The 25,702-nt window shown below is 36.9% G+C and overlaps 1 protein-coding gene across 1 annotated transcript; it reads right to left on the reverse strand.

Moving 5' to 3' along the window:
* Window positions 1–3,665: 3,665 nt before the first annotated feature.
* Window positions 3,666–24,931, reverse strand: LOC139964455 (next to BRCA1 gene 1 protein-like). Its single transcript, XM_071966022.1, has 20 exons — window positions 24,667–24,931; window positions 22,934–22,996; window positions 21,678–21,696; window positions 19,821–19,930; window positions 18,968–19,129; window positions 18,554–18,617; window positions 17,707–17,762; window positions 17,117–17,191; window positions 16,685–16,781; window positions 16,269–16,338; window positions 15,328–15,522; window positions 13,778–14,008; window positions 13,205–13,334; window positions 11,947–12,213; window positions 11,419–11,656; window positions 10,596–10,793; window positions 9,161–9,717; window positions 8,420–8,682; window positions 7,193–7,286; window positions 3,666–6,529 (listed from the first exon to the last, which is right to left on the reverse strand). The coding sequence occupies exons 1-20, from the start codon at window positions 24,772–24,774 to the stop codon at window positions 6,347–6,349; spliced, it is 3,180 nt and encodes a 1,059-aa protein (XP_071822123.1). The 5' UTR covers window positions 24,775–24,931; the 3' UTR covers window positions 3,666–6,346.
* Between the last annotated feature and the right edge of the window lie 771 nt (window positions 24,932–25,702).

Below are 25,702 nucleotides of genomic sequence, written 5' to 3' on the forward strand. Positions count from 1 at the left end.
GAGGCGGGGGGGCAGGGGGGGCAGACTGCCCCCCAAATTTCCAGTGAACAAGAAATTCGGGCAAAAGTCCTGAAAAATTCGGGCAGCCTAAGAGGAGAAAAATATATATATATATACATTTTTTTTCTCCTCTTAGGCTGCCCGAATTTTCAGGACTTTTTCCCGAATTTCTTGTCCTCTGGAAATATATATATAAATATGCAGTAGCTTGCCCGAATCTTTTTCAAATTTTTGCCCGACAATTCCATGATTTTCTTTATTTAGCATCATGATGCCCGAATATTTCCGTGTAGCACCACCGTAAGCGCAGTTCATCTGGGCTACCACGCTTTTTGCATGCTTTTTTTCTAACTAGTCAATTGTATACCTGGACCAAGGGCGGCGGAACCGGGGGGGGGGGCACAGGGGGAACGTCTCCCCCCACTTTACCTCAGGTTAAAAATATGCCTTTTTTCACATACAAATTTAGGTGCCTCAAGTTAGCAAGAGGCCAGGGAACCAGAATGAACACTCGGGAAGGGCCGTTTCCGGCCATCTAAGGGGTTTGTAAAACCAAAAATTTTCTAGTACGCTCCGCGCCAACCGATGGTGGCGCTCCGCTCAGATAGTCGTGCATACAACTTTGCAAATCCTGACTAAGCCCGTGACTTTTAATGAATTTCTGTGGGTCAAACTCAAAGCTATTCCAAATGGAAAAAATTGTTAAGATATTAACAGGAAAAAAAAAATCTTATTCGGAAGACTCCTACATTAGCAACTAGCATGATTTCACCTCATTTTGTCTCAAAAGAAAACGTGTTCCTTGTTTCCCAATTTGCGCATTGGATATTGCAGTGCTAGTATCCATATTTTTTTTTTTTTTTGGGGGGGGGGGGCGTTGATGGAGTGATGACGGTAAACACAAATAAGATAATACAATAAGAGTTATAAAGGGTACTAAATATAAGGCTGCATTAGTCCAATCGAATTTCTGCAAAGTGCCCTTTGATGTCGGTGCCCCCCCCCCAGATTAAAAGTGCTTCCGCCGCCCTTGACCTGGACATCCCGACATGAGTGTATATAAGAAACATTTTCTTTTTCATGGATGGTGGGGGGGGGGGGGGAGGGGAGTGCCTACAAGCCTAAAAGTACAGGTTTATCATATTCTTTGTTATATTTTATACGTTTTTGTGAGACAAATTGCAGTCTCACCCGACACAGCGACATTATCCCGCCTGTATGTTTTTCTGGCGGTAGCTGAGTACTGTGTTAAAATAATAAATAAGGTAACTAAATAGGAGCTTAAAAAATATACTGTCCCATTTTTCCCCTTCAAAGTGATGTTACCATTTTTTCTTCTTCTAATTTACCAAATTTTTGGGGAAGTGTAAATTTCTAAAACGTGAGATTATAAAATAAAGAATGTTTAGATGCAACTTGCAAGGCTTCAGAAGTGCCGTTTCCGGCAATCTGAGAGGCATTGTTTGCCAAAAATTTTCTTGTACGCTACGCGCCAACCGATGGTGGCGCTCCGCTTAGATAGTGTCACGGGAACTTTCGGGCACAAAAAGTTCTGCCCCCCCAAACTGAAATGGTCCCGTACGCCTATGGCGGCCACATCTGCTAGACTGTTAGGCCTATTGCTAATGTTACTTGTCAGTGTCCAATGAAAGGATTGGCATAAGACATACCTCAAATTATCCTCTCTAGAGCTTTCTACTAAAACAAGGATAGTATTTAACAAAAATTAAGGTCATCCAAGTGAATTCCGGATAGGTTCCACGCTTTTTGAGTAGACTGCGTCACTATAACCTGGTCCCGTTATGGAGCCATTTTCATGATGATAGGCCTACTGCCACGGAAATGGCCTATATAGTTTCGTCAAAATACGAAAAATGTAAAAGTGCATTTTGTTAACATTTTTCAAAGGCTAGATAGGTAGAAATTACCCAAATTTATTGAACAATGAGCGGAGGATACTTCGCCTGTTCGTAGTCTTTAGCGAGTCGAAATCGGACCTAGGGTCCTAGAATATGCTACTACACAAGGTCTATAGCTACCTGATTTACTGTTAGGCTACTAGTGTAAGCTATATTATTACTGCTAATAGATATAATGATAAAACGTAGTGGAATTCATCGCATTGACCAACTGCCACTTTTCTTTATCATATCCTTTGATACACTAGGTGAGCTTACCGTGTCTTGCAGAAACATTTTTAGTTGAAACAATTGTTAACCACCATAGCAACCGCATTCTTTCGATAACTCGACCACCGTGGTATATGTTAGAAGTCTACCTATAGCGTTATGCGAATAAGTGTTAACTACATACTATTGCACGTACGTACGTGATTATTCGCAGAATATCAATACTGGTTTATAAGAGATGATTCATATGGTAGATTAGTTTGACTGAGAACAATTATGACATGAAAGCATTTTCAATACTTATGTAATTAAACAAACACAAAACGAAAATTAAGACATCAGCTGTCACGTGATCTTTATTGACAGCTGTTGCATAGTAATTGAATATTACATGGCTATCTGTCACCGGCTGGATCCAGGCTGGATTTTCGTATCAAAAACAGGCGAGCCTGATCAAAGATATCTTCAGTCCACAATCAGAAAATAAGCCAAATGGCTTGTTTACTGTGAGCCTTACATATAATCAATCACAGCAAATAAATATATAAAAATGAAGACAGCAACACCCTGGGAAGAATTCTAGCTATACAGATCTCGCCCTAACTACGTATAGGGGCCTAAGTCTCGTCTGTGAATATTTTATTAACTTAACAAGAGGACATGGATTTGCCTCATTGATATTAAGCAAATGTGTGTTATGTATTGGTCAAGCACATTCAACTACTAATACACATGGTTCAGTTATTGTACATATCTATATAAATAGCATTCAATTTGTGATATTTGTAAATTCTTGGAGGAATAACTGATGTTTCTTATCTACCTTCATCTACTTAAAAAAGAAAGAAAGAAAAGGGAATCGATTGAAAGACATATTATGACTTGCCAATTACAGACGGTATGTAGGCCATGTATTGTTGATTTTCTGTTTTGTATTGCATTCCTTTGTTTAATATTTATATCCTTACTTACCTCAATTATACTTTATAAAAAGAACTGCTAACATTCAGAATTGACCACTAGTCCGGATCCAGGACGTTCATTCCCCAACCTAAACCTAAAATAGTCAGGGACTAGAAGTTGCCTCCCAACCCCCACCCCTCCCAGGCTCAGACACCTTTGAAATCCTTTGCCCGTCACTCAGCGATGACCTGGACATGCTTTTATGTAGCTGGTGAAGCAAGCAGGACTATAACATTACTTGGGGTACGTGGATATGGGGAAGAGGATGTGAAGGGGAGGGGTGGGGAGTGGGCAGGGGAAAGGCCGTTTCTCTTCATTAGATATTTGTGTAAAACGTAACAATGTTCTTCTTGTGACGAACTACGTTTACTCAAGTAAATGACAAAACAATTATAGCCTCAGCTGACAATGCGAGCATTAGCAAATATTCTGCTATTTGGCGTTGATTTTGCCATGAGCTGGTGATACCAGTCTTCAAAGCACCATCCACATCAAGCACAATCATGTTAGCACCAGTTGACCAAAACATCGACTAATTAACCCGAACAGAAACAAAGATGAGAAAACTAAGAATTCTTTGTGTCCTTAACCTGCTAACATATTTATTTCGTATCTACAGTTAACTTTCTCGAATAACAAACACACATACGCATCATGTATGGTTTCGTTTCATGAATTCCCTTCTAAACGTGGCGTAACCAACTGGAGGGGTGGGTGGGTGGGAGGTAGGTGGGACAAGTCCCTCCATCAAGTGGATATTCTTTCATGTCGGTGATAACTCATTTGTCAGTATACAAACACGATTTACCCCATCGCATAATAGTTTAGGCCACGACCGTTCCCCACTGTAGAATGGTTAGGCTACGACTGTACCTTCAAAAATAGGTTTGTCACCAACTTGATAAAATGCAAACGAAGTTGAAAGATTACTATCACCAATGTACCATCATGTATTCAAAGGTGATGAATCCTTGTATTAACCAGACGTTTCATTTTTCATATCAGTTCACCACCGTTTGCCCTCAGTCCTCCTATACTCACAAATCCGTTTCTCTTTATACACACAGACCATTCCTACACACGCCCTTTAAATCTTACCCAGTCATTCAGTTCTCTTTCTATTTTCCTTAAAATAACTTTACACATGGAGATCATTTTAAATTTCCCTTACTCGTTCACTCGCTATTTCCATGTATATGTAGATAAAGAAACATGAAAAATGATACTGCTAGTAATATATCGTTTCAATTTCGCATTTGCTCCATATTCCATTAGTATTTTGAATTGGGAGAGAAATAAGAGGTGCTATTTTGAGAGGTGGGGGATGGTATTGACTATTGAGCTAATCTATAATAAGAGGGGAAGATAGACAAACCATCAAGAATCCATGAAAGCTATTGGTTCCAAATGTAATATATATAGATCATGATGAAACATCCTATTAATGTTTATGTACAATCACAGCCAATCAGAATACACATACTTTTATCATTTCTGGGTTTAAACTTGAAAGAAAAAAAAAGGGTGGGAAGGACTGTAAAAGTGACAAACGCTACCAAAAATGAAAGGCTTTTAATAGCTGTCATGGGTTTATGACGTATAACAATTACTTTAGAATCACTCAAAATTACACTTGTAAAGGATAATTTTAAATATTCCTTGTTCTGTTGTGTCTACTTGTGAGGATGGCCGCATAAATTTTGATATGAAAAGGATCCTTAGAAATCTCTATATCAAATTAAAAAGACTTATTCTTGCAAAATGTCCCAGAACACAAGACAAATTGAATAAATCCTGCTCATATACCTAATTTGTAGTTAAATGAGGTAATGGGTGGGGGGTCAAAACTTGCTCTAATTTAAGGACTTGTAAATCAATTATCATTCTGTATGATACTAATTTCTAAACTTCCTTTTCTGCATTTAAATGGCTAGACTAAACTGCAAATACTTCTCATTAGTCAGGAATTGAAATGAAAGTAAACTACAGGGGGAAAAGTATAGAAAACTATGGCTACATTTGCTTGAAAAACATTGAGTTTATACAACAGACTTTATCTTTTGGTAGCCTTGGTGGATTAGAATAATTTCTTAACTTTTATAAACATGACTGGTCAGAAACATGATCTATTGTTTCTGGATACAACAATAACAAAACCAAAGACATGTCATCATAATGTTTACCTAGATTTAACATTTTATGCATGTGTTACATTTGTAAAAATACATATATAATTGTGAATTATGTATATAAGCTGTTTATCCACAAAACTTGCAACAGCGTGTGACGAAAAATAAGCATAAACTGAACAATTTTTGCAACCAGACAAAAGTTCTAAACAAATGTTTAAGCTACCACTAACGCTCTGATAAGAACTTTTCCAAATAGTTTTTACAAGACATTTCCCTTTTTCCCATTTTTGTGGGAAACTGAAGTGCTTTCAATTATGTGTGAATATTACAAAAATTAGTTAGAATATTTAGTTTTACCCAACACAATAAACAGCCATTTAATACATGTTTCAAAACTCAGTGTTCAAAATACAGTTGACTGCTTCTTTTTATCTTCTTGTAGAGTGTATTTATATCTTTAAAGAAAGAGTTTCAATAATTAAAACAATGTTTCCTATACTACATAGTTTTTTTGAAGAGAGAAGCCCCTCCACATCTCAATTATTATGTACTTTATTTATTATTCTAATGGTAATGCGAAATGCAACTTTGTGTTTTTCATATAAAAACTAAAAACCTCATCAAACATTTCTATCAAATTAGTATTTTTTGAAACTCAGAGCTAAGCTAATGGTTTTATTTCCATTTCTCATAACAGGGTTTCCATTTTACAAGATGAGCTGTGTTTACTTTATGAAGAATTAATACTGAAAAAAAAACAATTAAAAAAATATTACAAATGGGCGGAAAAATTAAGAGAAGACTTACGTTTACCAAAGTCGTCGGATATGTCACAAAAAGAAAAAAAGAAACGTAAAGCCCAACTATCCAAATATTTTTCAATAAATAACATAGGTAGATAAGACAAAAGAATAATAACAACTTTTAAATGAATTCTTTTCAACATCAGAAATGAAACTGACAGATTTACTTAAAACTTTACACATTCCATGATCTTAACTTGTTGACACTTACATTATGGATTTGAGTTCACAGATAAGTCGAGAAATAGAGGACAACATTTCACTAAAATACAACTGAAGATTTTAACCCTCAATTTCTTGAAAGGTGCCAATTTATCCCTCAATGTCTTGACAGGTGCCAATTTTCGACGTCTTCAGCCAAAAGTTCTTGTACACACTGGTTGACATCATTCTTGTATTTGGAGAGAAGTTCTGCATTTCTATCCCGGTTTGCAAATCCCATCTCGATCAGGGCCTCCATGGGGTTGCTGTGAGATTGCTGATAGTTGGCTGAAGGGGGCGACTGAAGGTGGATGAAAAAGTACCAAAAGAAACGTTTAGCATGTCATACGTAAGCATGCAGTTAACCATGAAGGCAGTATTCCATTGAGGGCATAGAACAGGAAGAAAACCGGGGAAATTTAAACATCCACCTTTTTATCTGTAATCATACCAGCTTCCCTACCCTCCAACCCCCCTCCCTCCCCTCTCCTCTCTCCCTCCCTCCCTCCCTCCAACCTCCTCTATCCCATTGTTATCCTTGCTATTTATTTGCACAACAAAAGAAACGTTTTCATCATTTCAGACAAAGGGATTATTTAAATTAACAGAAATCTGATCTTCATCATTGATTGATATCACTGTAACATCTTTTGTTGCAGTCTGTCCACTACGGTGTTTGTTTACGAATGCATCGCGCATGAGCATGACATTATCACGACAGACAAAATAGCTCTTATCATAATAACTGGATTAATCTTAAATAATTTTTTAAAAAAAGGCCAAATTGGTTTATCACATATGTACCCACAAACAGGACACTGCCTCTGCTAATGAGCTTAAAAATTAAATTATGTCAGAAAGTATCTGTCTATTGATTATAAGTGAATGGCTATAGGTAAGAGTGACATTACCAGCCTCTGGATATAAACAAATTCGATTTGGAGTAGCTTGGATTTAAACTTACTGGTGGTGTAAGAAATGCAACAGCACTGTTAGCCACATCGTAAGCTTGCTTCATCACAGAAGATGCAACTTGAGCAGCACGAGCAGCGGTGATTCTATTGGAGGGAGAAGACAAGAATGTTTAGAACATTTAGAACAACATGAAAAAAACAAAACCATAGCAAAGAAAAGTTTATAAAAGACAGAAGTTTAAGCATGTTTAGAACATTTAGCACAACAATACAAAACTAACATAACTACAATAACTACACTACTATAACTACAAAGCCCAAAACAATAGAATAGCAAAGTTGATAAAAGACTAAGAATTTAAGCATGTCTAGAACATTTAGAACAATAGGACAAAACAGACATGAAGAAAAAACAATAGCAAACAAAAGTTGATAAAAGACAAGAATTAAAGCATGTTTAGAACATTTAGAACAACAAGACAATACAGAAATGAATCAAAATAGAATAGAGTAGTCAAGTTGATCAAAGCTGAGAAGTTTGAAATAACTTCTATCGACAGAGAGTATATTTTAAACAACATTTGGAATGGAAGGTAGATAGTTCTAGAGGGCTACAGACCACTGGAAATCAGTGCTGGATATTTCTGAGGCATATCACACTTTTTGCTTGAGCTGTACACAGCGTGGTAATGAAGAACTGTTATAGTTAGTGTCCTACTTCGTGGAATATTTTCAGTCTAGTCTCATGACAATATCAGTAACGTTTGCACTACGACTTCCAAAAATTCAGGTTAGCCTCCCTATGCTACATCCAGATTATAATTTCCAAACCAAGTGATCTCATTTTGACCAGGATGCCAACAGACATTTTGCTAAGAGGAGGTTGAATAGATAGCACTGCACTCCATATTATTAAGTTTAGAAAACCATTGACAGTAAGGATACTGCATCAATCTGGAACTACATATCAATTATGAAGATCATTAACACTTTACTTTTGGATTAACAGACTTCTAATAGTTTTTATATGTTTACCGGTATTGAACTCAAAAGACATCTGACCTACGCATAAAACCATATGATTCCTGTACTCACTAAGTTTGATCTACACACAAACGACAAGTTCATTCAAGCTTATAAGCTTATCTATTGGGAAATTGTTTAATGGGTTTTCAGACTGCAACCTCTGTTGACTTTTGACCTCCACAAAAACAGTTGCCGCTGTAAGTCTATGAGAGTCATTACACTTGAATCAAATAAAGGGGACCTATACATACCCAAGTATGACACTTGCTTGGTCCTCTCCTGGTGGTGGTGGTTGTTGGAATGAACCCTGATAACTTGTTCCATCCTCATCCTCATCCTCACCATCATACTGATTATCATCTCCTCTGGGTATCTCTGCACCACCCTCCTTAGGGACGGTGACATCAGATTCTCCCTCAGACTTGGCATGGTCCTCAGCATCATGAAATACCTCGGCAGCATCTACATCTGTTTCACGGTAACCAGATGCCTCCGGCAACTCCGGAGTTGGGCTCTGTAAGGTGTTATCAAGTTTGAATAATAGGGTTGCATGAGACATTTTAAAACTGTGACTTAACAAATAAGGATTTTGAAAAAGTTTAGGAGGATAGCAAGCTTCAAACCAAATGAATTTTCATTTCAGTTTTCTTTCACTTTGTTAGGGAAACTTTTTTGGCTCTGCTTCTGGGGGAGTGGGGATGGGTAGGTTAGGGTAGGGGAGGAGTTAGCCAAACTATGTGGAATACAAAGCTGGAGCTAAATGTGTCAGAGATTGGTTCATTTGACAGCTATGCAACATGGGGCCTTTAATTGTATTATCTGACCAGCTATGCAACATGGGGCCTTTAATTGTATTATCTGACCAGCTATGCAACATGGGGCCTTTAATTGTATTATTCTGACCCTTGAATGTCCTCAAAGGGCAAATGATTATCCATTATACAGTCATGAGTGTTTTTGCCAAGGTTGTAAACATTATGTCAAATACTGACCTCAGCTTCAACTGAGTTGCCATTCTCATCACTAGGTAGTGCTCCTCCTGCATCATCGCTATTGTCATCAGCTTCATCTTCCAAAGGGACCAGCTCTTCTGGGATGGCTTCATCAATCTTAGTCTTCTCTGCCAGGGGCAAAGCATCTTGGTCGGGTGAAACCACAAACCCACACTTCATGTTATCCTCAGAAATGTTGACCACATCTAAGACGATCTCTGGGGCCGAGTAGGTACCTGGAGAGGCCATGATGATATGAGGAACCATCTCCACTTGGGGTTGGATGGGTGTAGCTGCCATCAAAGGAACCAATGGTGTCTGAATCAGGGTGTGAGATGTCGCCAACAACTGGTCGACATCAGGGATGCACCCCAACTGTTTCTCGGAAGGGATGGTGTCCTCATTAGTGGTCTCCTCTTCTTCTGACAATTGTGCAACTGAGGTTGACAAGACACACTCTTCCAATGGTTTGTCAAGATCGAAGCAGTCTGGTAAGGGAACCACACAAAAGTCTTCCAGGAGATCTTCATCCATGGAGTCAATTGATGTGTTATCTCCTGCAGGAAAAAGTACACAACCAAAAATTATTTTGTCATCACTAATCATTTAGTTTCTTCCTCTGTTTTATTTGTTAATAATAACTGAGCAGTTCTTCAACATTGGCTTAAGAAAAGTTGTATTCTGTGTGTTTGCAACCAATGATGCCAAAGTGCCAAGAAGCTGGACTAATATCATGCACCATTTTACTAATGAGTAAAGCATTATTTTCTGTGTCTCTAGTACAGGACTTTTGTATTTAGTTGTCATACAATCCTGAATAACTCAGAAGGCATGAGAAAAGGGTTACAGGGATTGTAAAACAAACATGAACATAAATAATGCCTAGTATGAATTAACTTTGCATTGGTCTGGTTGTTTTTGAAAAAAATCTGTATCTTTCAAAACAAGAGAAAACTTGCTGTAAACAAATTGCACTATTGTTTATGGTACCAACCATAACCATGGCAACATGCTACCTTTGAACCCAGTTACATTCAGTTACACTTTATCATTTCAAAAGATCAAAACTGAACATAAACAGATTTGACATTTACTATGGAGATAAAAGTAAAGCACAGAAATGACCTATCTTAGAGAACAGTTAAAAGAATATTACAGGATATTGGTTTAACCAATAAAACAAGCTGTATACTAAACATATTTATAAAAATATCCAATAGAGGCAAATAAACAATACAAAAATACTAAAAGGTGGCAATTTTTACAATCATTTTCTACTTGGTTTGTTAGAACCTTGATCATAAATACTGAGGAAATTAAGACCTTTCTGCAGGACTATTTATATCAGTTTTTCTTCTGCCAGGGACTGAAGCTAATAATAATACACATATCATAACAGGCTAAATTACTAGGCCTCGAGTAGTTGACCACTCACCAGTCTCTGGATTGACGATGACCATATCTGGATCTTCGTTAGATGTTAAATGTGAGTGGGTGGATAAAGGCGATTGCTCTTCCACCTCCTCTATTCTGGCCTCTGACAATGTCTCCTTGACCTTGTTGTGGTCGGACATCTTGTTATTGAGGCTTTCTGCATCTAACTGAGGGACTGGTGACATACATGGAGTCAAACCTGAAAGGGAAGCAGGAAGAAATGATCAGTGGTAAGGTAATTAAATTAATCCCTAGTACATCTACAGACTTCCACGGAAATATCTCAACTACATATTAATCATTTACTACATTAAATGTAAAGGGAACATTAGATCACTTGGGAAGGAACATTAAATGTAAATGGTACATTAGATCAGTTTGGGGAGGAACATTAAATGTAAATGGAACATTAGATCAGTTTGGGGAGGAACAATTAAATGTGAATGGAACATTAGATCAGTTTGGGGAGGAACATTAAAGGTAAATGGAACATTAGATCAGTTTGGGGAGGAACAATTATTGTAAATGGAACATTATATCAGTTGGAAGAGGAACATTTAATGTAAAATGGTACATGACATTAGTTTGGGGAGGAACATTAAACGTAAATGGTACATTAGATCTGTTCGGGAGGAACATTAAATGTAAATGGTACATTAGATCTGTTTGGGAGGAACATTAAACGTAAATGGTACATTAGATCTGTTCGGGAGGAACATTAAACGTAAATGGTACATTAGATCTGTTCGGGAGGAACATTAAATGTAAATGGTACATTTGATCAGTTGGGGAGGAAGAGAAATGACAGACATTAACCAACTTACCGCAAGGGGTGTTGTTTGGAGTCTGTAGCCCTTCTACCTCAATCTCAACTTCATCTTCTTCTCCATCCTCCTCCTCCTGGCCTTTCTTACTTATCTTCAGCATCTCAAATGATAGGATATCTTGAGCTGTCAGTAGCTCAGTGTTAGTTGAGATGATCTTGTTGGGTGAAGATGAATCCGATTGGTCTGGCTGGAGATTGGCGACTGCTTCACTGGCCTCCATAGCCCTCTCCGTAAACTGAAACAAAATCATGTCAGAGTTGAAGAAACCATGAAACACTTTATCCCATGGGATAACATCACACAGCTTCATACATGAATAAAGGCATTTTCTGGAACGGAGGGGGCTACAGCCGAATATGTCATATTTCTTTCTAATAAGTATGTTCTGTCAGTGGTCTGCATAATTAGCTAACTTTAAACTCTCTTCAGGCTTTTGCGATGATCCCTACCACCCACCCACCACTTACCATCTTTAAAATCTAAACTACATTCACTTTAACCTCCGCATTCAGCAACTCAACTTACATGTGTTATCATCATTTCCCGTTCAATGGAAACTGGTTTTTCCTCTCTAGGTTCCAAAATTTCGGCTTTGTCAACAACAATGGTGCAGGAAAACCTTTGGCCAAACTGACATCCATTGTGAACCAGTCTCCAGGTGCTCTGGTAGGTGCCTGGATATCTAGGTGCTTCACATTCCACAGACACAGCACCCTCCTGACCTGGCAAGAGGGGAGCCACTGGAACAGGGTCCACAGACACATTAGGAATGTTACCCCACAAGAACTTTAACTACGAGAAAAAAGAAGTCAGTTTAAAGTCACACCACATAATGCAATGCAATCAAACCCAAGTACCAAGTACTGGTGTACATTTTTGGAACTCACTTGATCAAGACATCAAAAACTCAAATACTCTTAACTCATCTAAAAGAAAACTCAAGCATTACCTTTTAACTAATAGTACAAACCACCCACGCTGAGTTGTTATATTGTCTCTTTGTATGGATTTGCTTTTACATTTCTTTGCTTCCTCTTTATATTTTTTCTCTGTTTTTCCTTATCTCTTTACTCTCTCTGTACTTACAAAATTTTTGAAATTTTCCTTTTTTTTTTGTTAAGGGTCCAGACTTGAAAAGTTTCTATTTACTTCTGGTTCCTCCACTTCCATTATAGCATATTTTGTACTTTGTTTAGTTTTATTTCATCACAATTTGAGTAAATTACTCATTGACTCTGTACTGTTTATAAATATGGAAAGTGGAAAATAAACTTGAAACTTGAATCCTGTATTGGGTGGGTCTGTTCTGTTATTGAACCTCTAATCCTGTCAACCTGTCCATGTACATAAAAACCCTACATTATGTAGTTTACATCTCAAAGCAGAAAACAAGCTTTTGCCAAAGAAATGTTCTCCATACAAATGTGTGAGTAAATGTTTTCATTAAAGAGGTCTTCCATTATTGCTGTTGCATCACTTAACCATAAAACAACAGCTCATGTTACATTGGTTAGAGTTATGTTTGGAGTATAGTGTAAACCTCAAAAATTACAAATATCCTGTCTTCATTTTGAGTAAAAATCGCAAAAATTTGATTCATCTCCAGGGACAGCTTTGTCCCAAATCTGTGTACTTAGAAGCTTATTATCACTGTATGCATGTGCACATTAAAATATGGCTTTATTATCAATGTGAAAAAAGTAGAAAGCAAATAAAACTTAACTACAGCAAATAAAGCAATAACAACAACAACAACAGGAAAGAGAATGAAACATGAACTCACATATGTATGTTCATCAAAAGGAAGGTCCCCTCCATTCAGAACCCTCCAACTTTTGGTGAACTTGGTGCCAGGTTGAAGATGAGTACCAGATGGGAAATTTACATCACCCAAGAGTAGAGCATTAAATTCCCTACAGAGAGAAAAAACATACCAATGCCAAAAGTTAATACGGGAGCTTTTACCAAAGCTGTGATAAGAATTGGCAATAAGGGCAGTTGCTAGAAAAGGGGGGGGGGGATCTTTCTAGCAGTTTCCCTCCTCATTTATTTCTTTGTTTAACAGCTCTTTCTTTTCTACTAGGTTCTTGCATATGCATATTCAATACCATTGATGGTTCAATATCATATAAGCACGCAGGGCCAGTTTCTGTAAAATAAAATGCTTTAAATTCATCATGTTTTTGTCAAGGTTTTACATATAAACATTACCCTAATGCAATGCTCTATCTATGTATATATATTATCTTTGACTCTTTACAAAGAGAAAGAGATTGAACCCAAAAATACCGATAACCTTCTTGTTGTCGTAAAGGATACCCACTCCAGAACAACCATATGTGCGTCTGATACTTACAATGTCCAGTCCTTTAGGAGCTTATCCTTGGTCAGCTCACTACCGGTAATCTGGCTGGATTCCTCCTGTTCACTGGTTTTCACTGTCGTCTCCAGTCTCTCTCTCTTTGTCGGGGATGACACCTGTGGTGATAGTGCCATCTCCTTACGTTTTCGTTTCTCCTCCCACCGTAAGAACTTCATCTCGGCCTTGGCAACTTTGTGAGCTATCTTCTTAGCATACTTGAGTTTCCTGAAAGTCACGAGAGAAACTTATACTTGTTAGTTTCAGGTTTAAATGTGACACTATTATCCTTCAAAACTCTACAAGAATAAAAGATCAATCCAAAGAATGACATTTGCTCTGCAAACAATTTACATCCTTGAACTTATCGTGCTTGTGAACAAAGCCATCCATATGTATAAAGGTATATTGCAACTTTTACTTATTCAACATACATATCTCAATTGAAGGACCTATCTCATGCAGTCTACTGATGACAATAGCAGAACCAAACAATGACAGATACGTTGAGGGCAAGATGACATTGTGGTGGTACATGATCCCCCCAGTTAGTGCTGTGCTTTTGGTGGTAGCTTTACAATCCTATAGATTAACTCAAACATTAAGTTTCTGTTTCACAACACAGTTTTACCTAACAGATGATCCACCTAACCGATGATCCAGCAAATACTGTTTTACCTAAGTGATGATCCAACGAACACTGTTTTACCTAACTGATGATCCACCTAACCGATGATCCAGCAAACACTGTTTTAACTAAGTGATGATCCAACGAACACTGTTTTACCTAACTGATGATCCACCTAACCGATGATCCAGCAAACACTGTTTTAACTAAGTGATGATCCAACGAACACTGTTTTACCTAACTGATGATCCACCTAACCGATGATCCAGCAAACACTGTTTTACCTAAGTGATGATCCAACGAACACTGTTTTACCTAACTGATGATCCACCGAACCGATGATCCAGCAAACAATGTTTTACCTAACTGATGATCCAACGAACACTGTTTTACCTAACTGATGATCCACCGAACCGATGATCCAGCAAACAATGTTTTACATAACTGATGATCCAACGAACACTGTTTTACCTAACTGATGATCCACCTAACCGATGATCCAGCGAACACTGTTTTACCTAAGTGATGATCCAACGAACACTGTTTTACCTAACTGATGATCCAACGAACAGTGTTTTACCAAACTGATGATCCAACGAAATGCTGCTTCATTGTTTCTTCAGCTCACTGCGTTTGATGCTTATTGACCAAAATTCTCAGAAACCTTTTGCAGGAGAACATATGTCTGGAAAATAGCATATTACTGATATTTCCTACACTCTGCCTACATTGTTTCTCGTCACCTCTTACAAAATATCGGGCCATGCCCCCTCACCTCCCCCACCCTCCCTCCCCTAAACCCTTATCTGTCATACTACTCTGCAAATCATCATGCTCTTGAATTTACCACTTCCCTATCAGAACATACTGTGACTTTGATTACTAATGTCTGACAAAAGCAGACAAAGATGTTGGTTACCTTTGTTCCCACAAAGCAACGCCTTCATCATCAGTTGGGTAGACGGGTATATCCAGGAGAGGCATGGGCTGGCCGTCAAACCTCTGTCCAAGTCCCGTCACCGCTGCTTTGTAGATCTTCAAGAAGACGTGGTTCTCATTATGTACCGATCCTAAACTCTCACACTTTGAACAGAGATCAAAGTCTGGGCAATGTCTACAGGAGAGAACATTAAAATAGCTGTTTTGCAATCAGACTCAAAGTCGTCGCCTTGAGTTTCCTATCTACATGACTTATGATGCTGCTCCATACAGGTTTCTACAGTCAAAATGACAAACCCAACAATGTATTAACCAAAGCTTGGTAGAGCCAAAAAACAGTTGACAAATGTTCATATTGGGAAATGGCATTTTTCTGCAAGTATCTTTTTAGTCACACTCAGTCCACTGCGGCCTTCCCTGTTTTCCTTCGCAAATTGAAGAGTGAATTCAGATGCCTTGCTACATTTATCTCTCATTAAATCTATCAACAGAACTGCTTTGCAAATTAATTTGAAAGTGTCCAACCATAATGATGATTTGACAGAATTGCTCACTGTCAAGCAATTGTAAGCCGTTCATTTTTCATTTGCTCTATTAATAATTTGGTCATCTGTTTAGAAAGGGCTTGACATCAAATAATAACATCAGTGCAACCACAGAAATCATAATGGAGAGAAACAGATATGATAAGCACTGATTATTGAATTATGTCAAATGGTTCCAACCAATAGAGAAACATCACTTGGCTCTTGTACATTAAAAGAGGAAAATCTTGGGTTCTTTCGTTGTTGTTACTCTCACTAAAGACAAACAGTAGCAAAGTTTGGGGAGCAGTGCCCACTGTCTGGACTAACTTTTTTTCCATAAAACTTTGTAAAACATTTCAAAGAGTAATGAATTGATAATTGGATGAGTACTTACACACATTTGTATCGAATTCCAACGATATCCTGGCTACAGGAATCACAAACAACTCCTTTGTGAATAACACCTGTTGGGATAAGAGATACAAGTGGATCCTGTTCAATGGGGTCATTTATTCAATGAAATCACTAACAGTGAAAAATTAAAGTCAACAAATTCTTACAAAAAGATGATATAAGTAAGTAGAAAATCAAATCTACATTTCAAATGATCTGTTTACAATGATGGAAAGGATCAAGGCATCACACAACCCTCAAGAACTTTTCAGCAAACAGTGAAGACGAATCCTTGGTGAGACTAAAACAGAAACTGTGAGATGGGATTGACTAAATTTCCCATAATTCATGAACTGATAAGATACATATTTTGGAAGTGTCTGATATAAAGGAATAACATTCATTCCATCTACCTACCTTCAGCTCTCTTACGAGTATTCTCACTCTCCAGGGCAGATCTAAGTTCAGCACCGTTTAATCCAGATAGGACACCTCGTACAACCTTGTTGACAAACTGTGAAGTTAGTAAAAACGTGTGATATTTAAGTCAAATTATACTCATACACAGCTAAATAGATTATGTAATATTTGTAGATATGTCTATTATCATGGCTGAGATCTTTGTATCAGTCTAAACAAATCCAAGAAATATTCCTTCATAAGTGGAAACCTCTCAACCTAGCTACAAAAATCTTGAATCAAAAGATTTAGACCAAGTCACAAATTAGCAATTTATTAATTGCTTTAGTACATGTGCAGTACCTGCAAACATTTTGTATCACAAATTCAGTGTAATGTTGTTACTGTTGCATGAGTTAACCTCTGATATTTTTGACTTTTTATTCTTACCTCCTCATTAGGAGCTAGTGGCTTCTTAGGAACTCTGGTACAAGAGGGTGACCATTCAATGTTGGATGAATGATTCTGAAATAAACATTAAAAATTATATCATAGGAAGCTGAACAGACCCAGAAATGGTTTGGAGACAACACATAAAGATATAGTTGTGAAAGTAATATACCATCGATTTACATATTAAGGTGAATTATCATCCCTAATATGGTTTCATAGAACCAATTATCTGCTGGATTTCAATCTCTCAATAGGTAATTTGTGTCAAGCATTAAAACTGCATGATACTAACTTGCTTAATTCATCAATGTACTTGCAAAAGGATTGCTAAATATATCATTAATAATCTGGACATTCTTGACATTGGCTTACAGATTAGATTAAACGAAGCTGTGGATTTTTTACCAAAAAGATGTTTGGCTTTAAGACAGCTCATTACCTCTCTCATAGTGATGGTCTAAATAGTTTTGAAAAGCCATATCCATCACAGACCAATTAAGTGTTTCTACAAACAAAATCATAACCATCTTTGGCTGTGGTTTTTATGATGATGATGATGATGATAATGATTATGATTATAATATTACCTTGTCTTTTATACCCTGTCTTATCTTTCGCTGGGTCACTTTAAACTCCTCTACATCTGTCAAGAGAAAGAGAGATGATACATGATATTGGATTTTATATAAGTACATATAGAAAACAGTTCATATGAACCTAACTTATATAATAATAATTAAGAGTTCTTATAGCGCAACTTACAATAAAGTCTCGCCGCGCTGTACTTAACCCTGGTCATTGGTAACTTGTCACACCTACACACCAAAGTGTGCACAATTCAAACAATCTCTCCTGGGACACCAAAGTGCACCTCAGCCACGTGTCCCATGGGGGTAGGGTGCAGCCACAAACCGGCACACGCAACTATATTTACAAGTCACCTCGCAAGTCCCCATTTATACACCTGAGTGAAGAGAGGCAATGGAGATAAAGTGCCTTGCCCAAGGACACAACGCAATGATCTGGCCATGGCTCGAACCTGTAATCCTTATATCAGAAGTCCATTGCCTTAACCACTTGACCACAACGCCCTCAAATGCAGAGGAGCCCTCCACCAAAGAGGAGTACCACTCACGACTTGGTAGGTAAAATGTAGGTAACATGTGAGGTAGAACCAGTCCACAACCTTTAAGCAGATACCTCCAGACAAAGACTACAATTATTTATAATAAAGTGTAATACTTCATTAATCCACAAAAATTATGAAAAAAACAAATTTCTACTTATATTTTTGATATCTTTTTTAATGGATATACAGCGCATACGCCACGTCTGAAATTTTTGTGGCAACATTTGGATTAACACTCCAATATATTCTCATGGTTTTGATATCAGAGACTAATTTTCTAAAGATTAGAACTAAACCTAACGTACCTTCTTCCAACACAACAGATCCATCCAAGCCTTGCAGAATATCTTGAACAATGTTGTCAACAAACTACAAAACAAAAACAAAAATATTTCTGTATACATAAAGAGATTCCTTTGGCATGTCTTAACTAAAACATTTCCTTCATCATATACATACATGAAAAAATTATTTGTAATTCAGAAAGAAGAAATGATAAATTCATTAATATTCAAACATTTGTCACTTTGAAATTAGCTTTGAACTATTGTGTTTTGTTTCTAAATCTCAGCCCATCTTCATTGACTTCTGATAGTTATGACTCCCTCCGCTGCACTATAAAGAAAGGTGTTTCGATTGTTTCTGTTTTGTATTGTTTTCTTTTGTTCTATTTACAAACCCTCCACCCCGCTCCCCTACTCCTAACAGCTCTTGCATACCTGATCAGGAGGTTTTTTCATATCATCCAGGGTATCCCGAGAGATACTGATGGTTGCCAGTTTATTTCTGCTGCCAGGACGTGGACGTTCCCCCAATCCTGGTAATGCACAGCCAGTCACCGAGTCATACCTTGACCCACTGTGAGTATTGGCAGATGGCACCTACAGAAACCACCACAAAGAGTTACAGCGATTAAATTCTTATTATCAGTGGAAAAACAGTCCTACATTTTTCATAAAATTCCAGGTGATTCTTGTGGAAGTGGAGGTTTATTTGTAACTTATATGAAGCAAGAACCAGTAGTCTGAAATCACAGACCACAACAACATTTACTGTTCATAAACTGGTTGTATGTGAAGCAAAAACCAGTAGTCTGAAACCATGAACCACAACAACATTTACTGTTGATAAACTGGTTGCGAGTTTGGCGACCCCAATAGAAAGATTCCGCCGCCCAGTAAACAAATTTGATTTGTCAAACAACTTTAAAAGAGAGCATATACACTTGTTCAAAGATCTTTACAAAAAATGGTGTAATCATCATCTGTGAATGATTTTATCTCAGTTTAGTCTAATTATAATAAAATTTTCCATTCCAATCTTCTTATTGAATAGTTAATGTTTGAGGAAAAACTTGACTCTCCTAGCAAAGAAATGATCATCTAATGTTCTCTTTGGTTATGATAATTGTACAGTACACTACACATCAATACAAACCATTCTCTCCTCATACAATACAGTACACCACACATCAATACAAACCTTTATCTCCCCATACAATACAGTACACAACATATCAATACAAACCTTTTTCTCCTCATACAACACAGTACACTACACATCAATACAAACCTTTATCTCGTTCTGTCTGCAGGAATACAGCTGATTCAATTTTCTGTTAACTTTGAATTTCAAGACATTTCCATTTTTGCGGGCAAGCTGCTTCGCCAAGGAATATTCATCTGAAAAAAGGAAAAGATAATGGTTAATATAATTTATCCTGGATCTAATTGTCTAAGAGCAAGGCTAAAAATAAGCAGGGGCTTGGGCCAATCAGCCCATTAAACTTGTTAATCAGCCCCTTTACATCCATGAGGAAATATGCAAGGAACCTTTAATATCTGACAACTTTCTTTAACCACAACTTCACCCCTGGCAATCTGTTAAAGCAGTTAGGTTATAATTTGTGATTTATCTCACATTGATCACATAAATCTGTTTCCAACCAAATTCACTACAGCTTTACAAACTATAACAATAGGATGTACTGACCTTTCTGGCATATGATATCATGTCATGCGCAGACAGTCTGTGTGTACAACACACCTTACTTAATAGGTTTGCTAACTGAAGATACTCTACACATAAAGCTAATAACAACAACAACACTCTACACAGGAATCCAGACTATGACCTAGATTCGATGAATGACACATTTCCTAGTGCAATAACGACCTGTGGAACTTCACATATTAAGAGAAAGTTAAGTCTGCTTCCTGGAGACAAACACAACACAACACTACACCATTGAGCAACAATAATTAAGATTACCTCATCAACTGTGTGTTCTCTGCATATTATTATACAATGATCAGATATGACCTTTGTTCAATCAACTGACATGTTTTTGACAATTCCATCCCTAGTTATTTATGGAATCTTATTGATGTTCAAAAAAGGTCAGTAAAACTGAGTGCTTCCTCCTTATGCACTGGGTAAACAGACTCTTATGGTAATTGTAAGACCTACTCCACAGATATCACAGGGTGCAGTAAGTATTACAAGAACTCATTAAGAGGCATTGGAAACAGTGGTATTGATATTTATATCATTAAAACTGTTTTTGATGACAGGAACATACAGCACTATGGTAGTATTTGATTATATTTTGAACTGGTCATTATTAAAATTGTTACAAGAACTCACTAAGAGGCATTAGAAACAAAGGTATTGATATTTGTGACATTAAAACTGCTTCTGATTACAGGCACATACAACACTATAGTACTATTTGTTTACATGTTGAACTGGTAATTTTAACAAGTATACATTACTAGAACTGTTTAAGAGGCATTAGAAACAGTTGCATCAATATTTAAGCCTAATTTCAAAACACAATGCTATACAGTCATCTTACTTCACCACTGTACAAATATCACAAACCATTGTTACACTGTAATGGTGCAATCTCATTGGTGCATTCTTAAATACACAAGTACTAGGTGTGATTCTTTTTACAAGTGTAGAGTCACATGATCAGTTTAAAAGAGCTGGCTGTTATTACACAATGTTAGTAATGGCTGAAAATACTATGGTAAGGTCCTCTTAGAACTAATGGAGTCTCAAACTAAGCTCTATATTACATAGGTAAAGGCAAATATTACTTCATCTAGTTACATGAGTACCATCTAGATGTGGAGGTGATGACAATGGAACAGGGGTGGAACACCGTAGAATTAAGACTTGTGGAATAAAAGAATAGCAGTGAAAGCGCAATCCTTAGTACAAGCTGTAACAGTGTGAATGGTTGCATTGTTTTTACATAAATAAGGGCTATGATCCTGATAATATTACTAACAGTACTATTTTAAAACACTGCAAAATGATAATATATAAAACCAACTCCCCAACCCAACCCAACCCTACCGAAAAACTACCTAACCCCCCAACAAACACATAAAAAAATGATATTAAAGTAATGGTACTTACCTTCTGAATTTAAGTTCACCTGTTACAAAAGTAAAAGAAAAGTAGATGAAAGCAGGTTTGAATTAGTAAATGAAAGCGCTGCAAGCTAGACATTTACTTTCCCTTTCCTATAGGATATATATGTTTATAATAGTCATCCAGAGACACAAGGAACTGCACTGTAGGTTGTTTTTTTTTAATCTTTGAAAGCAACAGACAAACATGGCAGTACATAATTATACACAGTACTGATCTACTTTAATAATACAATAGCAATTTTTGTGTCTCGCTAACCAATGGTAAGGCTACGTTAAGCTTCAAGACTCTATGCATGAAGGAATTTGATCTACAATATAAAATCAATTCCACATAATGCTGTAATTGATGGTTTTTGCCAATAATGATTGCCTATTTGTAGCACAGTACTTTGAACAAAGCAACACTGTACCCCTACAAATTTGTCCACTCTTTTGTAAGAGTCTTTCTTCCCATTAACAATTTACCATTAAGCAGATTATTTCAAGCTTCGAACATGTTACATTGTATGAAAGCTGTTTATTCTAAATTATACATTTACTCTACATACAAAAAAACATTGTTTCCTGCTTGCAGAACATCTTTGTTATTACATGAACAGTACAATATAGATCTGTTGAAGTATGGACATAATTTCACATGTACTCTCTTTCCCTGTGAATGTTAAGGTTTATGTTAGGTTTAAATTTTGAGTTCAAATTTTAATACGTAAAACAAAAAGCACTTATTGTTGAAATAGACTATTTTTATGATAGCACAAACATATTTATATATATACTGGCCAATCTTAGTTCTCAACTACAGGCACATTACTGTACTTTCATGAGCAACACTCAATGCGGAGAGAATAAACATACTATGAGATGAAAAATCCTTTGTCATGTGACTATCAGAAATGTAAGCTTCCCATAAATTTCATAAAACTTCAAAACTCATACTAAACGTTGTCAAACTGTAACTCCTTCAATTCCATAGTCTGTTATCTTTATCCATGTGTACAATCACGTCGAGTGGCCAAAATTAACTGATCTGAATATTTTCTTGTTAATTTCTGAGACATGGATTGAATAGTGTCTGAAAAATATTATACAGGTTTAAAATGAAAAGTATGATGGTGAGTGCACGTACTGCCTCTGAATTTTTTTTTGTTCTCTAAGGAGACAGGTTTACAGGTTACCCTCAATATAACTACTTTGTTGCAGCCTGTGCTGGCCAAACATCTTCAAATCCCAGATACTTACCTCATCATTTTCATCATCTATATATTTCACTTCCATATCTTCAAGTTCCAGAAAACATTTCACCTGCAAGCAAAAAATGTTTTATTCAACTAGGGCTATCCTCAGAAAGACATTCCACAGTAGCCAACAGTACACTGATAGATGATATGACATTTATGAATAGCTGAGATGACTTTTATGCATAAATCAGGGTATGGCTTGAAAATGACTACATGTAATTCTGAAGAAACAAATGTTAGTTTTCACTCATCCAATTTGTATTACACAGTTCATTTACATAATGTAGGCAAAAATTTAAAAAAAAATCACAGTTCAAAAGTTCAAAGATCTTGGGAGTAATTTTGGGACTGTGTGATCATGTTGGACAGGTACCAGAATTTCTGTATGCCCTGTGCAAACATTAGCTTCCACAATAAAAAAAAACTTAGCTGTGCATATCAATTTAGCCAGTAAATGATCAAAATTTGGGGGCTTAAATACCATGACACTGTAAGAAAATCATTTCTTAAAACAAGTAGTGAACAACAAATGTACAGCAAACATAAATTTACCAAACCTATCTACTGTACTACAATAAGATTGTCCTATCCTAGCTGGTCAATGATTTCTGTTAACTTATTTCTCAGGTTTATTGGTATCTTGATCTTCCTTCACTGTAAGGACATTTGTCCTACTGATACTGCTAACTAGGTATCTTCTTGTTTCATTTACTGTAGGCTCGCCTAAAGCACAGCAAGTGTCGATACTCTAAAACCACTCCTAATTCTTGCAAAATTGACTGCTCAGACTTCTTACCAATAAGCCTAGACTGTATTAAACAGATCAGCTTTACATAGACTGCTCTCTCTTAAATGTTCAAGATATCCATACTTATATCTGAGGGTGTATTGTTTAGCTATCCCAGTAATCTGCTTCCTTGTGCTTTATCTTGTGTAATTCATCCACCAAATTACTCTCAGTATGCTTATAAGAGGTCTCTACAGTGACCTTATTTTCTGTAACACATGCACTCAGCTAAGAGCTTCCAAAATGACCTGAAATCCAATCTTGTAAATAACTATAGACACTTGTTCTACGAAATTGGCTCACATTTTTTGTTTTGTGTTATGTTTAAGTTTTCCTTCTGGGATTGTATTGTCCTTGTGATCATTAGAATTCATAAACAACCATGTTGCTGTTTCCCCGCATTGATTGCTTGTATTTTGACTACTGAAATCCTATCTTGGAAATAGTTATACACATTAATTATACACACTTTGTGTTTGTAAGAATCGTTTCATGTTTCTTTGCATTTTTCTCCTGTAATGTTTTCCTGCATGATTGTCTTGTCCTTGTGGTCATTAGCATTCATAAACAAGTTGTTGCTGGTGTCAATCGTATGTATTTAATGTACTGTAATTTTGTATACCATACTATTACTACTACTCGGGCTAAGCCCAAGAATGTTTTCCTCAAAATTGAACTAGCCAGTATAATTTGACAATTTTCGCCTTCAACTCAAAGTGTTAGTAGGCCGAACACAAATGACAAAGGTTCACTACAGATCGAATGGTTACCAAAGTAGTATAAGTCCAACTCAAGCTTTCGGACCTAGCCTACACTAGAAAGTAAACATATCGTTATAGCAGTAGTACATTATAGTTATACGTTATAGTTTTTAAGACAGAACGCCTATCATATGTCTAACACAATATCTACTACCGTTCACAGACACACAGTGAATGCATACAAACCATAGCAAAGACGTCAATCCAATCGGTGTCGTAGTCAACTACACAGATCTGACTATTGCCCTTGAAGTCGAATTCCAGGGCAAAGGAGGCACCCGATTCTTCTTCCATTTTCTGCAGTTCAACAAGATTCTTAGAACAAACTACCGATCATTTCGACATGCACTTTTAGTCCAAACTGCTCATGTTGTTGTTCAAGTTTCACCAAGTACATTTTCCTGGCCTAGTACGTCGGTATGGTTTGGAAATGTTTTTGTTTACCTTTAACCTTAGTGTTTAGATGATGACTAAGACGTTGCGCCAGAAGAACATAGAACCAACTAATTGGGGTAAAACGACAGAAATTTGGGGCTAAGAGCTAGATTTATTGACAGTAATGATAGGAGTAAGTAATTTGCTGGTATAAAATACTATTGCTGGACAAAGAAATTGTTGAAAGCAACATCGACTATTCTTTTGTTGCGACACTGTACTGGAATATTCGGCGGAACATTATCATATACAGAAATAGATTATATGACGTAATGAAAGTAGCCTAAGTTACGTATATGGTTGGCTGCATTGGCCAAAAGTCGGGAATATTGATCGTGCTAGCATTAATTCGATTTAATGTCGGACCGAAATTGCGATTTGTAACTGTAAACACAATTTAAAGTATGTTTTTGCACAACCTCTCGAATAGACCTACTAATAAATCTTATTTATTGTCTAAATATGCTGAGCCTGGGAATGCACCAAACACATATTCAACTTTATTTATTATTGCTATGACTGAGGAGGGCGGGGTTGAAGGGGGGGGGGGTGGGGATTGGATGAAGGCCGGTTGCCGAGAGAGTTCGACGAAGGGTGGGGTGGGAATCAGCTTCAAAGATCCCAGTTCCATACCACTACTTTTTTCTTACAAACCTAAGTTGGTTCCTTGGGAAGTAAGGATTCATTGGTGTGGTCTGATTTTACATAAGATACGAACTTAAAACCACTTCTTTTTTCTTTCTTTTATACATATTTTGGTTACCTAGAAATCATAGGCAGTCTTAGC

The sequence above is a fragment of the Apostichopus japonicus genome, chromosome 23 (genome assembly GCF_037975245.1).
Source record: "Apostichopus japonicus isolate 1M-3 chromosome 23, ASM3797524v1, whole genome shotgun sequence".
NCBI lineage: Eukaryota > Metazoa > Echinodermata > Holothuroidea > Aspidochirotida > Stichopodidae > Apostichopus > Apostichopus japonicus.